The sequence below is a fragment of the Condylostylus longicornis genome, unplaced genomic scaffold (assembly GCF_029603195.1).
Source record: "Condylostylus longicornis isolate FDR11 unplaced genomic scaffold, ASM2960319v2 ptg000130l, whole genome shotgun sequence".
Taxonomy (NCBI): domain Eukaryota; kingdom Metazoa; phylum Arthropoda; class Insecta; order Diptera; family Dolichopodidae; genus Condylostylus; species Condylostylus longicornis.
Genome location: NW_026578098.1, coordinates 1641031 through 1657334, shown reverse-complemented (window position 1 = coordinate 1657334; position 16304 = coordinate 1641031). Strand labels below are relative to the sequence as shown.

Below are 16304 nucleotides of genomic sequence, written 5' to 3'. Positions count from 1 at the left end.
GTAATTTTATTTCGACCATGGCACGGATTGATCAACTTTTGGAATATATCACTCCCCGGGAACTGCACTTTTTAGCGGGGCTGTTTTACATTTTTGACCATTTTGAAGAAAATATTCAACCGATTTACTTGAAATTTTGTATACAAGCTTTGTTCAACCGCCCGCGAAACCCCCTAGCTTTGGGAAATATACTACGGGCCAAATATACATTATATAAAGGGAAATAATGAACCGATTTCATTGAAATTTAATATTAAATTAAATTCTTAAGATTTAAATTCTTAAGATAATATTAAAAAATTAATATTAATTAAATTCTTAAGAACTTATGGAATTTCTTGAAATTCGATATTTGAGTTCTGGTTGTTACCAAAACTAACTGGCGAGCATTTCAGGGAAATCGAATAGTACAAAGCGAAACTCTACTAAGAATAAAATTTACATTTTTCTAGGTATGTTAACTATAAGCTTACTAATGTCCTAAAAATTGGAAAGAAGTATTTAACAGACATTTTTATAATATACTTTCACTTAACTGGACAATACACATTGACAAATACAGTCTATGTATACCTACCACATTATTAAAATTATTTTCATTCAAAAATTAAACTATTTCTAGAATTGCATGTATTTAGGATGAATGATTTATGCAGTCTTTGAAATAAAGCAAAAATTAATACGAGTATAAAGAGGACTTAACATAATGCTCAACTGTAAGGGTTAATTGCGTGAGTTAACAAAAATAATGATATCTTTTAATGTCATGGAATTTACCGTTAGCTTTTTGCGTTTACAGAAATTTAAAAAAGCTTGTGGTTTGAAAATATAAGGCGTCAAAAATTAAAATTTTACAAATTTCGGGAGCTGATAACTTGAGGGAGGTTGGAGATGGAAAAATTTCTTCTTGCGTAATAAAGTATTTATTAATGTCTCAAAGGTGCTAAAATTTCAGACTTCTACGACCTGGGGTCTAGAAGAAAAAGGACATCAAAAATTAGGAAAAAAAGGAATTTTGATAAAGGTAAATTTAACGGATAACGGAACGGCCATTTGGTTTTTTTAATGTTTAGCTATGATATACTATGATAGAACAAGCAAACCACAACCTTTCTACGTTTGCAAAATTTGAAAAATGCTTATGGTTTCACTGCAATAAATAGTTAAAAAATTGCAATTTTTGAGGATTTAGTCGGTATAACTTTTAGAGGCGATGAGATAGATGAAAATTTTGTTCTACGGAAATAAATTTCTAGTAAAGATCTATGTATATATAAAACTTTAGCTTTCTATCTTGGACGAAAGGATGGATAGAGTGAAACTAATAAGCACTTTTTTTCAAAAATTTTTTGGAAAAGAGCTAAAAATACCACTGAGGATTTTAGTTTTACAAAGTTTAACTTAACTTTTTCTTTTTCGCCAAAAATATATAATACATATTAAATTCCATACAGAATATTCTACTTGTTTTATAGTATGTTATTTTGGTAATACGTAAAAGCTTATGTTACGGCATATAAATTAGAAATAACTACTCAATCAGTAGAACATGTATAATTTATTTAAAATAATATCTTTGCTATTATACAATTACTCTGTACTGTTTTGCATACTACAACTGTAATCATAAAGTGTGACTAAAAAGTTAGCGTGAAAATGTTTGCAAATAAAAAAAAGTCCTATAATCAAAAATTTAAAATAACTAAAAACGAAGCAAATATGAACTATGAACTACTTTGAACCACTTTGAACTATAACGTATTACAATATAAAAGTGCCAATATTAAATAGTTTCAAGAAATTCCATCAATTCGTTCCGTAGATATGGTAAAAAATGTAGAATCGGCCCTCAAATCAGTTCCGAGCCCTGATCTTTCCAAAAATTTTATTTTTATGTCCATTGCTTTAATATGAAAAATTTAAATATTAAATTTCAATGAAAACGGTTGATTATTTCTCTTTATATACGCAAAATTGTATATTTGGCCTGTAGTAAACGTCCAGTTGCTGACGCCTGATATGCTCTAAAAGTTAGGTGATTTCGCGAGCGCTCGAGCGAATCTTATATGTGAAATTTCAAGTAAACCTGTTGAATATTTTCTTCATAATGATCGAAACTGTAAAACAGGCCCACGAAATAGTGCGGTTCCCGCGGCCTGATATATCCCAAAAGTTGATCAATCCGTGCCATAGTCGAAATAAACCGAAATATAAAATTTTATTAAAATCGGTTCAGCCGAACTTGAGATACACGCGTGCACACATGGACAGATAGACCGACAGATTGCTAAAAATAGCTTCTTTACACTTCCCTGCCATGGAGAAGTGCGTTCCCACCGAAAACTCTATATGAAAAATTTGTTGCAATCACATAACACAATGCGGTCGGTAAAGAGAGAAGAAAAAATTCCATAGTTACTCTATACATGGTATGTATATCTGTATACCGTAATACCTTATTAAAAACTTTACCGCTTGTTTTGTTAGAAAAACGCAATATTTCTCGCGTTCTTTTAAATAGTTCAAGAAGTTTTCACTTCACCTGAATGTCCGTCTTCATTTCTTAGCACATTTCTAAAACTTTTACAAAAATGAAACTATTAATTGTTATAGAGATTTTATAATTTTGTACCGATTTTACTTTTTCAAAAAATTCAAATTACCTACAAATAATGTATTTTGTTGAACGAGTTATGAATTTTAAACGCACTTGTACTGTTACTACTTTATGCTGAAAGCACTTTAGGTATAATGTAGTAAGAAATAAAAAGTAACACAATAATATTTCGAAAATTATAAATAAAACTACTTCAGTTTTTTTAATTGACGACTTTTGGATTTTTTTGTTGTCAGAATAATTTTTTAGTATTTTGAGAATTTGATTATAACAATATGTACTTATTTAAGAACAATTATTTAACCATAAGTATTTTTTTTTTATTTAATGAATACTTTTTGTTTGTTTTCGTTGTAATTTTAGAGCTTCATTTCCAAAACTGTTTCTTTTTTATATTTCTCTTTTTAGCATTTTTCCAATAAATTTTTTAAAAGAGGCGCTTATTATTGTCACTCTGTCCGTCCGTCCGTCCCTCTGTGGACATGTTTACAAAACTTCTATGTCCTTGAAGATAGAAATCTGAAATTTCATATGTACATACGCCAGATCTTTACTGAAAATTAATTTCTGTAGAAGAACCTACTCTTCCCTCTAAAAGTTAATTCAAACCTCTTTCCCACAAAAATCTAAAAATGCCATTTTTTAAATATTTGTTGTAATGAAGCCATAAATATTTTTCAATTTTTGCAAACGTAGAAAAGCAGTGACCTGGTCTACCATATTTGAACTTCAACGAAGTTTATCAACATATTGACCCTACTAATATATTTGCTTATGCGAAATTTCAATACCACAGGTTTTATATTTTCTGAGATATAATTTATTTTGGAAGCTCTATGTCAGGTACCCGAACCAGTACTGCGATCATAGCCAATTAAAATAGGGTTCTGCCATTTATTATAATGAATCATTTGTGAAGAATGGACGAACAATCAGTTTTTGAGTTATCGTTAGGACGGACGGACAGACGGACATATGAACAGACAAAGTTAAATCGACTCAAAATTGAACGCTGATCAAAAACATACTCTATATCTTAGACCATTACTTTTTAACGTTGCAAACGGTAGGACATATTCTGTGTACCCTCCGAGTGTACGTTCGTATGGGTATAAAAATGGCCGTTAAAATATAACGTTATCTAAAATCCGTTTTCTCAAACCTTTTGATATCGTTTTTCTTCTGGATCCCACATGGTAAAAGTCTGAAATTTTAACGGGTTTTACTTCCATCTCCTTTCAAGTTATCCCCCCTCGAAATTTGAAAAATTTTAATTTTCGGCACCTTATATTTCTAATACTGTATAACGTTTTTCAAATTTCTATAAACGCAGAAAGCTAACGGTAAATCCCATTTCAGTCAAAAATATAATTTTTTTTTTCATAACTCACACAAAACTTTAAATCAAGCATTATGTTAACACCTCTTTAAATATTTTTTGTTTTATTTTAATCCTTGAAATAGTTTCGTATGTGAATGAAAGTAATTTTAATAGTTTAGTAAGTACAGATAAATTGTTTTTAAAAGCAGTATTTTCACTTCTTGAAGGGAAAAGTGCTACATTACAAACCACTGGTTTGAACCAACTTCATTATATTATGTTTCTTTATTTATATGATATTGTATTTATTAACTATCAGTAACAATAGAGACTTTGTATGAATGTAACGTGTTGTATTTGATTGTTTATAAAGTTACTGAATACAAAATTTTATATTATAATAATGCATAGCATAATATTCAAATAAAATATTTTAAATGAATCCATAATAAGAAGAATTAATTTAATTTACAATAAGTTATTCAATGTATTCAAAGTTATCTTGTATTCAAATGTATCTAGAAAATTTTGAAGACTATATCTCAATGGACATTGATGGGTTACTGTGTGATATTCACGATCTTAAAACTTCATGTGTTAGTATTTTTGCTTTCTTTCGTTAATGATTCATTTTTTGCGAAACATTAAAGATCTTAAAAATTTACAAAAAATATGATGTGGTTAGCACACAACCGACCGTAAGGTATATTGTCTAGTTAAGTGAATGTGTTACTGTATTATTGAATGAAATATTATAAAAATTTCTGTTGAATACCTCTTTCCAATTCTTAGAACATGAGCAAGAGTAAAGACACCTAGAAAAATGTAAATTTGGCTCTTGTTAGAATTTCGCTTTCTGCTATCCGAATTCCCTGAAAAACTTGCCATGTTACCTTGAAATTTGGGTAACAACCAGAACTTAAATATAACATTTCAAGAAATTCCATCAATTCGTTCCGTAGATATAGTAAAAAATGTAAAATCGGCGCGTAGATCAGTTTTCAAGCCCTGATCTTTCCAAAAAATTTGTGTTTTCACTGTTTTAATACGAAGAATTAATATATTAAGTTTCAATAAAATCGGTGTCGTAAAAATGTATATGAATATTTTCTTCAATATGTTCAAAAGTGTAAAACAGCCCGCTAAAAAGTATAGTTCCCAGGTCCTGATATATCCCAAAAGATACATATATCCAAGCCCTGATATATCCTGATATATTGATCAATCCGTACCATGGTCGAAATAAACTTACATATAAAATTTCATCAAAATCGTTTCAGCCGAATTTGAGATACACGCGTGCATACATAGACCGACAGACCGACAGGTTGGTAAAAATAGTTTATTTACACTTCCCTACCATGGAGAAGTGTATTCCCACCGAAAACTGGATATGCAAAATTTGTTACAATCACATAACCTACCTATTGTATACACAATTAAAAAAAATCTGATGTGGTCAGCACATAACCGACCGCATTGTATATTGTCTAGTTAAGTGAAAGGGTTACAGAATATTATGAAAATGTCTTTTAAATACGTCTTTCCAATTTTTGGGACATTAGTAAGCTTATAGTTAACATACCTAAAAAAATGCAAATTTGGCTCTTAGTACAGTTTCGTTTTGTGCTACCCGAATTCCCTAAAATGCTTGCCATTAAGTTTCGGTAACGACCAGAATTCAAATATCAAATTTCAAGAAATTCCATCAATTCGTTCCGTAGATATGGTGAAAAATGTAAAATCGGCCCGCAAATCAGTTCAATAATACAAATATCTATAGAATTTCTCACAATAACTCACAAAAAGTTTTAAAATTTTAATATTTATTGTAAAGTCAGCTTTAATATAATTTAAAGTAAAAAAACAAAAATATAAAACTGAAAGAATGCTTGAAATTTTCTTATTTCTTGTGTAAAATGTTATGAAGTCATAGGAAATCATAATACAATAAAAATTTCTTAAAACGGAGTTACTGCTAATATAAGTTTGCATTTTTCCGTGTGTGTATACGAAAGAGGGAAAAAACATAACAAATTTAAAATAAATAATTAAAAAGTATATTTATATAAGCTTCTGATCTTATAACATGTGTCTTAATATGGAAAACAGGAAGTTATTTAATTTATTCGAATTTTCAAATATGCTTTGGTTAAAACCAGTTTATATATTCTTGTAGCTAATGAATATACGCACTTATATTTGATAATTGATATAAGAACATTATTTTACTTTTCTTTAGTTGGAGCTTCTTCAGAGGCAAGTTACCGATTTGGCGGATAGTCAGAGTACAGTTGACGATCGTACAACGAGAACTAAAACTGAATATGCGGTATTACAGGCTCGGTATCATATGCTAGAAGAACAATACAGAGAGGTAATTTTTTTTTTAATTTACATAGAGATAGAAAAACAAAATTTAAATATAGTAACCCAAATATTCAGTCATATTTAATTTCAAAAATGACAAAAAATTTAAAATTAATCTGGTTTCCAGTCGAAAAGCTAATCTGGAAACCATTCGAAAAGCTAATTTTGCTTTTTGACGAAAGAACCACATGTGCTAAATTTCTCATTTGTTAATTTTGCTTTTTGACGAAAGAACCACATGTGCTAAATTTCTCATTTGTTTTCAAATAAATACTTGAACAATAGACCAATAAGATTGGCTTCGAAGTCATTCTTAAAAGATTTTCTAAACGAAAATGGTGCGAAAAACTTTGTGTAGTCATTGTAACAAAAATATTGATTTTTTAAAAGAAAACTGAAAGGTTTTGTAATTATTTTCTTTTCTTTTGGTAGCACTTTTCCAAAAAAAATTTGAAAAAAAGTGCTTATGAGTTTCACTCGACCGGCCGTCCGTCCGTTTGTCCTTCTGTCCGTCTGTCTGTGTGTGTGTTTACAAAACTTCTACACCTTTGAGGATAGAAAGCCGAAGTTTTATATGTATATAGATCTTATGAAAATATAAGCATTTTTCAAATGTTACAAACAAACACAGAAAAAACACAGCACGCCATACTAGAAATTTAAGAAAACAAAATGGCCGTCAAAATTAGCTGTTATCAAAAATTCGTTATTCCAAATGACTCCAGGTTGTCCAAAAATTTGTTTTTCCAAAAAGTATGAAATCTTAACAGCTTTTAGAAACTAATAAAAAGTTAATTTCATTAGAAGAATATTTTTTTCACAATGCAGTGACCAAATATTTTTCCAGCTGTTGTATAGGTCGTATACGAGTAGCGTCACAAAACAACAATCGCGGACATGACTAATAAAGGAAATAATTTTCCTGACATCACATAACATACATAAGTGCAACTTAAAGAAAATAATAATATAGCTAAATGCGGTTTAATAATTAAATATTTATATACTACTTTAATTTTAAATACTTCTTATTTAAAAAAAATCTGAAAATAGTTTAATTAAAGTGTTACGGAAGATTTCGCAAATGCATTTTGAACACTTATTTAAATTTTACGGAATTAGCAAGATTTTAGCTATCATAAATAGAAAATTGTAAATTTGTCTCTTAGTAGAATTTCCCTTTGTCTTTTCTTTTTTGAAAGCAAACTTAATAATAATAATATATTGGACTCAAATTTATTTTATTAATATCAGTTACTTGGAAACATAAAGTTATTTAGTCACGAGTCATTATTTTAACTGTGTAAATTGAATTATATAATTTGATACTTAAAATTTTATGAAAAATAATTTTATGTGGAAATAATTACGGTTGATTTCTAACATTTTTGTTATTGTATAATTTTAGTATGAAAAAACAGAAAGAAAAAAAATAAGAATTTCGAAATTTATAGGAACCAATTTTATTAACGAAAAATTTTATTAAGCCTTATAAAGAAAACCGACAGAAATAAAGTATCGTCTTTCGATTTAACTTCATTTAAGTTCAATGATATAACTCTTCCAGGCAAATATTACAATGATAATTAAAATAGTAATTATAAAAATAGATGCCATAATTTCATATATGTAATAACATTTTCTTTTGTACTTAATTTCTATATTTTTATTAAAGTTGCAAATAATGTCGTCAAATTTTAATTCATTATTTATGTATGTAATGTTTGTAATGTCTTTACAGAGCAATTATTGAAATTAATTAAATAATTTCCCTTCAAGAGAAATAATCTTTTATCACAATTATTTGAAAGATTTAGATTATTTTGATTTTTTTGCAATTACTAAACCTTCTTGAATTTCTAATATTTCTGATACATTGTTAAATGATTTTTTGCAATTTCTTTTAACTAGGCAATGGCTTGATAGTTTTAAATTTTTCAAATTTGTATTTTTTATATAAGTAAAAGTTTTACTATTGAATTTTAAAATATTTTCTTGGGTAAATTTTAATTCTCTATTTGTAGTAGTAATAAAACTGTTAAATCTACAAATTCTTTTGGAATATTCATAGCGAAAATTAAATTATTTTTGTCACCTGTTAAAGTTCCTAATTTTATGTTTTGGAGCTTATCAAAGTCAATGTCGTTCAATAATTTCTTCATTTGTTGAATACTGCTGTATATTGTACCTGATCTGGTTGATGAGATATTTTTGCAGGTGTTCTATATAGTCTTGTAAAATTTTCAGTTTTAAGGCATAGTCAGTATAAATAGATTGTGTAAATAACTGTTTGTCATGTTCACTAATCATATTGAAATTATGTCTCTGTTCTTTTCAATAGCTTCCCTAAGTTTTACAGAGGATTCATTAAAATTTTGATTAATTTTTATTTGTTTATTAATGTTTGTTATTGCCATATGATTATTTTGTGTTATGACGTTTAGATGATTTTCGATTTCTAATTTGTCAGTGTGGTCCATTGTCCCATAAAGCCACTTATGAACTGTGCCAACAAAATTGCTTAAACCTCGTTTTTGTCTATGTGGAATTAATGTTTGTATTTTTGTACAGATTGTTACTATTTGAAATTGTAGAGTATTTTCTTTTCCTTTTAAAGTGTCTAGAATGTTCAAAATTTCTTTAATATTAATTATATGTAGTATGGTGCCGTTTTAACTAGTTTAATGTTATTTAACTTTATTTCTGAATAACCAAGGTCTGTATTAGTCTGTTCTACTGTAAGCTGTCCCTGTCAGTAAGTTAGTACTATCGTCAGCAGTAACATTTTGAATATCAGTTTTACCTGAAAATTTAGTTTTTCGTTTAATATTGGAGGAATGAATATTATCTAATTTATGTTTAATATATTTAGGTTTCTCTTTGTGTCTAACACTTTTATAATTTTTTATATAGCCTTCTACACTATTATCTTGGTAGTCTTCTCTTTTTATATTATTTTTATTTAAAGATCTAGTTTTTTCTTTAACAATGTTATTATGAATTACTTTTACATGGCATCTACCTTCCTGAATATTAATTGGTTTTTCTTTGGTCGTAGAATGATAACTATTATTATACCATTCTATAGCTTTAGAAATTTTTTCTTTAATACTAAGGTCTTCTCAATAAGAGTACTATGCAATCGTTCGATGTCAGAATACCGATATGTGAGTTTGGTTTGACTAAATGAAGATCAATATCTAAATTTCTTAAAAAGTCTTTTATATTCATACTACGGAATTTGTTGTCTGTTATTAATTTTTTAAAATGTTCTCTTTGCGATTTTTCTGAGTTTTTATAAATGCTCTCTGAGTTTTTCAATTATTATTTGATTATTCTTATCCTCAAGATAGTAAGTTGTTGCAAATTTGGAAAATTTATCTCTTGTTAAAGTTTGATTTGGAATTAGTGTATAAATCCTTATGTAAAATTTGTTTAATATTTTCTGGAGTTTCAGTGAAATTTTTGTTTTGTAGGATTCCTATCATATTGTACTCTATTACATATTTCGCAATTATTGATATACTTTTGAAGAAGGAGTTTAAAATTTGTTAAATATATATTACGATTCAAGCCCTCGTAAATTTCTAAAATTCCAGTATGTCCGGTTTCTAATCTATGATATTTATTTATTTGTTTATAAGCTTCTTACATTGTTTTCAGATCTTTTGCATGAAATGAACAATTGACAAATTTAATTCCTTTAATATCACTAAATAGTTCCTTTATTTTCTGTTGTAAAATGTTATATTGATTATCAGATAGATCACTATAAATTCGTATTTTACCTGGCTAAGATAATTTTCTAAGTCTTGAGAGTAATATTTTTCTATTGTTATGTATAGTTTCAGTTTCTTTATCAAAGTTTCTTTATCTTCATCAAAGTTGTTATGCAATGAATTTGAGTCTTCGTTACCCCCCGCCCCTCTTTTGCCTTGAGTTTTGGAGTGTAACCATTTTAATGGTTGATGGTCAGTTCGTAAGTCAAATTCAACACCATAAAGGTAAGGCTTAAAATAATTAGTCGACCAAACTATAGCTAATAGTCCCTATTCAGTGGCTTGCAAAGCATACTGGATGGTTATCTTGCTGTATAACTGCACCAATTGCATTTTGACTGGCATCAGTTACCAATTTAAATTTTTTACTTAAATCAGGATATTTATGTACTGGGGTTTCAGTTATTAATTTTTTCAATTTTTCAAACGAATTAATGTAATTAGAATCATTAGGGTTAACTTTTACATTTTGCTTTAGGCATTGTGTGTAAGCTGGGCTATTTTAGCATAATCTCGAATAAATTTTTTATAGTAGCCAGACATACCTAAAAATGATTTATTTTTTTTTTTTTGAGTTTCCGGTCATTTCAGTTTACGGATACCCTCATTTTCTTGGGATTAGGTCTAACTCCTTCGAGTGTTGGAATATGGCCCAAATATTCAGTTTGCTTCGAAAAAAAATTACATTTATGGAATTGAATCTTAAGATTGAATTCACGTAATTCGTTAAAAATTAATTTTATACTATTAATATGTTCAGCTATCGAGGTAAACAACATATATTTTGTTAATGGAATCTCTAAGAATAGAGCTCATTACGCGCTGAAAAGTGGCTTGTGCATTTTTCAGGCCAAAGGGTATTCTTATGTATTCATAATGCCCTTGAGAAGTAGAAAAGGCTGTTTTTTTTCTATCCTCCTCCTTTACTCAAATTTGGTGAAAACCCTTGGCGAGATCGAGGGTAGTAAAACACTGTGCTCTGCCAAGTTTGTCCAATATTGTTTCAATGTTTGGAATGGGAAACTTGTCGTCTACCGTAACTGTATTAAGCTTACAGTGGTCGATCACGGTTCTCCAATTTTTCTGTCCTGAATTGTCAGTCTTTTTAGGGACAATCCACAAAGGACTTATTCAAAGATCCAAAATTACTTTCCTTTATAATTCTCTGCTTGAGCATATCAGATATTTGTTTTGATATCTTTTGTTCGTGAATTTGTGGGTGCATATATATTTTAGAATATATTGGCCTACCAGTAGGGTTTATTATTTGATGTTGAATTTCGGTAGTATTGGTCAAATGTTCATATTCTTTAAAGAAGAGATCCCCATAACTATTAAGTAATTTATTTAAATGATTCTTTTCTTCGGAACTTAAAGATTTTGTTAAAGATTCAAAATCGTCAGTATTTATGTTACTATACTCTAATTGATGCATTTCATTTACATCATAGGGAAAACTATTTAAAAATTTTCAAATCATATCAGCGTCTTTATTAAATTCTACGTGTAAACTAGTATTTATTAACATAAATGTTTTGATTTATGTTGCTAAATTTTAGAGATTTTTTAATATTGTATGTTTTATAATTAGGTAATTTACTTAAATCTAGAAGAGTTGTAGAAGAAGCAGTATCTATTAGACATCTAAGTTTTTCATCTCCCACAGTTAATTCAACTATCGGTAAATTCGTTTTTGGTGAGCTGTAAGAAAATGTATTTCACCGTGAATATGATCTACTTCCATCGGTTCTTGGTAATTATTAGTTCTATAATTATTGTTATTGTTAAGTTTTGTCCGTCCAGAATTATTATTGTAATTGTTATTGTAATTGTTATTGTAATTGTTACGGTTACTAAAACTATCGTAATTTTGTCTAGATCGTCCAGAGTTATTTCAATAATTTGTTTTGGTGTCTAGTATTATTTTGAGAATTAAATTTACTGAATTTATGGAAGCGATTGCCAAAGTTATTGTTATTTTTTCACGACTTAGACTAATATCAATTAAGGTGTTGTAGGCTTCTCGTAAAGCGGTAATTTTTTTGTTTAAAATTACTATCAAAGATAAATTCAGTTCAATGTTTTTTAAAAAGGTTCTTAAAATTATAGATTCATTAACATTTGGACTAAATTATGAAGGTTGAGTACTATCAAATTCGAATTTTTCGTTTAATTTCCCTAATATAATTTTTAGCTTATTAAAATATTTACTTACCGAGCTAAATTTTATACACAATGCTTCCTGGTAAAGTTGGTGATAGGTTTCCTGAGACCCAAAATTGCTAATCAATACCTCCTTCATGTTTTCCCACGTCGCATTCGGTCCTAGTGTCCTTACTACCTGCTGGTCCTTGTATTTTGTTTATAATTGTTCTTTAAAAAACGTATTGTTTCAAACTAGGATTGTTGTCAAAGAGAGGTAGTATAGAATCTACTTCTCTGAAAACTGACGGTAGAGCATAGTTATCATTTTCTGTAAATTCGTGGATATGTTGAGCATCTCTAAGAAGGTCACCGCCAGAAATTTTAAATTCTGCGGTGTTGCTAATGATATTGTTTTTCAACGTTGTTTACAGCCATTTCTAGTTCTAACTTTTCCGGCACTACACCAAAAATCTGTCACTTTTGGATTTAATTTTTCTTTTGGGATTCAAGATATTGTACATATTATAACCAAAAAACCACTTTGGATTATATTTTTTCTTTAAACTTTATTAACCAGTTTTTGTTTTAAAATTTTATTTAAGTTAAAGTTAACTGTTTATTTTAAAAAATTTCCTTTTTTCTTTTGAATTGTTATTAGTAAATTGAAACTTTAGTTTGAATGTTTATTTTAAAAAAAAATTTTCTTATGAATTATTATTGGTAAATTTAAACTCCGGTTTAAATGTTTTTTTTTATAATCGATTTTAATGTTGCATATCACATAGCTGTCTATCTTTGGATAGCAGAATTACCGTTTTGCGCCAATTACGTTTATTTTCTTTTTCGTAATAAAAAAACAAAAACACCAAAATTTAAATGTTAGTTACTTATTTATTTAACTTTAATAATTACGATTAAGTTAGTTATTTAATTTATTTCTATTTACTTTAATCTTAAGACTAACACTTAAGACTCAGTAACACTGAGCTTCTCTTTTTAGAAAGCAAACTTAATAATAGTCATATATTGAACTTAAACTTATTTTATTTTATTTTATTTTATTTCAGTTACTTGGAAACATAAAGTTATTTAGTCAGCAGTAATTATTTTAAGTGTGTAAATTGAATTAAGTAAATTGACACTTTAAATTTTATGAAAAATAATTTAATGTGGAAATAATTACGGTTGATTTCTAGCATTTTTGTTATTGTATAATTTTAGTATGAAAAAACAGAAAGAAAAAAAATAAAAATTTCGAAATTTATGGAAAAAAAATTTATTAACAAAAAAATTTCTTAAGCTTTATAAAAGAAAAACGACGGAAATAAAGTATCGTCTTTCGATTTAACTTCATTTAAGTTCAACGATATATGTAACTTTTGTGCTTGCATGCAAGCATTGGAAGTATTACGTCTGTAGTTTTGAATTTACGTTCCACTCTGTGTGTGAGATATCTTTCTTCTTTCAAAACACACAATTACACAAATGAATTGTTCAATTTAAGATCCAATATTTTCTGAGTAATTTTTTTTGAAACCTCGCTTTGAGTTAGGCCGCTTAAAATGGTAAATTACCATTACAGAAATTATTGTGTACGCATAAAATATTTTACTATTAATTAGAATCTATGTACATATTATGTATTTGGATTCTATAATGCATACGACTAAAATGAGTGAATGTATAATAAGTTAATACAAATAATGTATAGCATACGAGTTTTATGCAAGCTTTAAAAAAATTGAATCCATTCACAATTATGTATGTGTATACTTAAAATTTTATTTCTTTTTGTTCGAACGAAAAATGTCAAAATATTTAATTGTGATATTTACATATTATATTTGAATAAAGTTAACAACGTACTTTGTTTATTCCTAAACCTTTTCTATATTTGAAAAATTTATATGTGGTTATATGTTTAACCACAGTTTTGAAAATCATTCAATTCATAAAGGAAGGTTTAAAAAAATTCGTTAGGCAGCATTACAAAAGGTACATATACATGCTTATGTATGTACATATGTACTGAAAATTTTTGCGAATTTTTCCAAGCTATTATAACAGTATTTTTTTGGAAATTTTTCTTAAACTTTTATAGTACCTCGAATTTACCTTTCTAAATTTTCGTTTTATTCACATCTCGTATTCATAACTCTTCAAAAAAATCCTATTTTACACAGCTACATCTGAGGTCTGAAAAAGTACGGGTACGGTTACTATTAGGGCTAAAGATATCGGGCAAAAGGCATTAGATAGAGTTTTCCAAGTAGGGGTCCCAGAAAAATTTGACAATGGAAATTTTTAGCCCCGAAATAGTATTATTTTAACATTTTCTGTAAAAATTTTTGTATAACAAAAGCACGTTTTATTTTTATATTTTATATTATTAGAAACAGAAACATAGAATTCGAAAATATATTGATCTATAAATATATTTTCGAACTAAAAATATATTGACCAATATATTAAAAATATATTGATCACATATTTTTAGTTCGAAAAACCGGAACAGGCTTAGATAAATGTCAGCTTTTATCAAAGCCATCAGATGTTTTATCTGAGTGTTAATTATTCAGTTACTATTGTTTTCAATATTATGCTTTATTTACGTACGTTCATATGTACTTCAAATTTCATTTCTTATGAATCTTGCTAAAGCTCTAAAATGTTAAATTTGAATACATACATATATTTGAATAAAATTATTATTTTGGTTTTGCGTAAATCTTTCCTTTATTTGAAAAATTAAATTCTATTTTATATGTCCACCCGCAGTTTTAAGTTTTTTATTTCGCTAATTCTAAATAAAATAGGTATACATTTACAATTTTACATATAGTAATTAATTATGAATGTATTTACTTGAAAATTTATTTCTAATTGTTCGACAGAAAAATTTTAAAATGCTCAGTTCTAATACATATGTACTCGTATGTACATACATTATTTGAAAAAAAATAACAAAATAACGGAAATTTGTCATAACTTGTGGACAAGAATAAAAGGTAGAATATCAAAAAAACAGAATTAGAACTAAAATATAAAGAAATGTATTGGCTTGTAGGTCGCAAGTCAAGGTTACTGATACAGAATAAGGTCCTGCTCTATAACCAAATTATTAAACCAGTTTGGTTGTATGGTATCCAGTTGTCCAACAGATACATGTCCAGTGAATACAAACGTTCCAGAATAGGGTGTTGCGGAATATGGTGGGTGCCCCTTGGAATGTGCGAAATGGAGATTTTCCTAAAAATTCCATATGTAGTTCACGAAATTAACCAAAGGGCGATGAGACATAGAGATCGTCCGGAGCAACATGTCAATGTACAGGCCTCTCGGCTCCTTGTCGATCCGCGATTCTCCCAACAGAGGACTTTGCCTTCTGATTTAGCGCAAAATGCTAAATAATCTGATCTATATTAAAGAAAAATTGATCGTTGGTCTAATTGGACTAGTATCAGAATATAAGGAGGAGGTTTTGGTGGTAAAACACATAACTAACTATGGGTTGCCAGGGTATGGCATGTTAGTAGCATTCACGCTTTCCTCCTTCCTTCGATGAAAAAAAAAAATTTAAATAAAAACAGAAAAAAAACAAAATTGTCAATAAAAAAGTTCATCTGACAATGCGCATTTTTCAGGGTTCGAACCTGAAACCATTTGCATAGAAATCGTATGCCATACGTATTATCCTATATATTGTTAGTATTAACTAATTATATACATTCACGCATTTTATTCGCATGCATTATAGAATCCGAATACATAAGTGCGGAACAGTAATTAATCGCTTAAAGTGCATATTATGAACAGTAATTTATGATTTTAAGCGACATAACTCAAATAGAATTTCTAAAATAAATTACTCACAAATATTAGATCTAAAAGGAGCTAATAATTTGTTTAATTATGTACTTTTTCATAAATATTTTTAGTAAAAAACATATCTATATGTATATTACGCGTGTGTTTTTGAAAAAAAAAGGTAAACTTGAAATATCTCACATACAGAATGGGACATAATTTCGAATACAGACATAATACTTGCAAGGCTTGACAGGTTCGAATA

The 16304-nt window shown here is 28.1% G+C and overlaps 1 protein-coding gene across 12 annotated transcripts in view; it reads left to right on the top strand.

Moving 5' to 3' along the window:
- The window catches only part of LOC129614940 (rab11 family-interacting protein 4B), a 116888-nt gene that overhangs the window by 60124 nt on the left and 40460 nt on the right, over positions 1-16304 (top strand). For all 12 annotated transcript variants that reach the window (XR_008697420.1, XM_055529915.1, XM_055529914.1 and 9 more), the window contains one exon: positions 6181-6315. Coding sequence is in view for 11 of the 12 variants with exons in the window: in XM_055529915.1 (XP_055385890.1) it covers positions 6181-6315 (135 nt within the window). In the remaining variant the exon portion in view is untranslated. The remainder of the gene's footprint in view (positions 1-6180; positions 6316-16304) is intronic.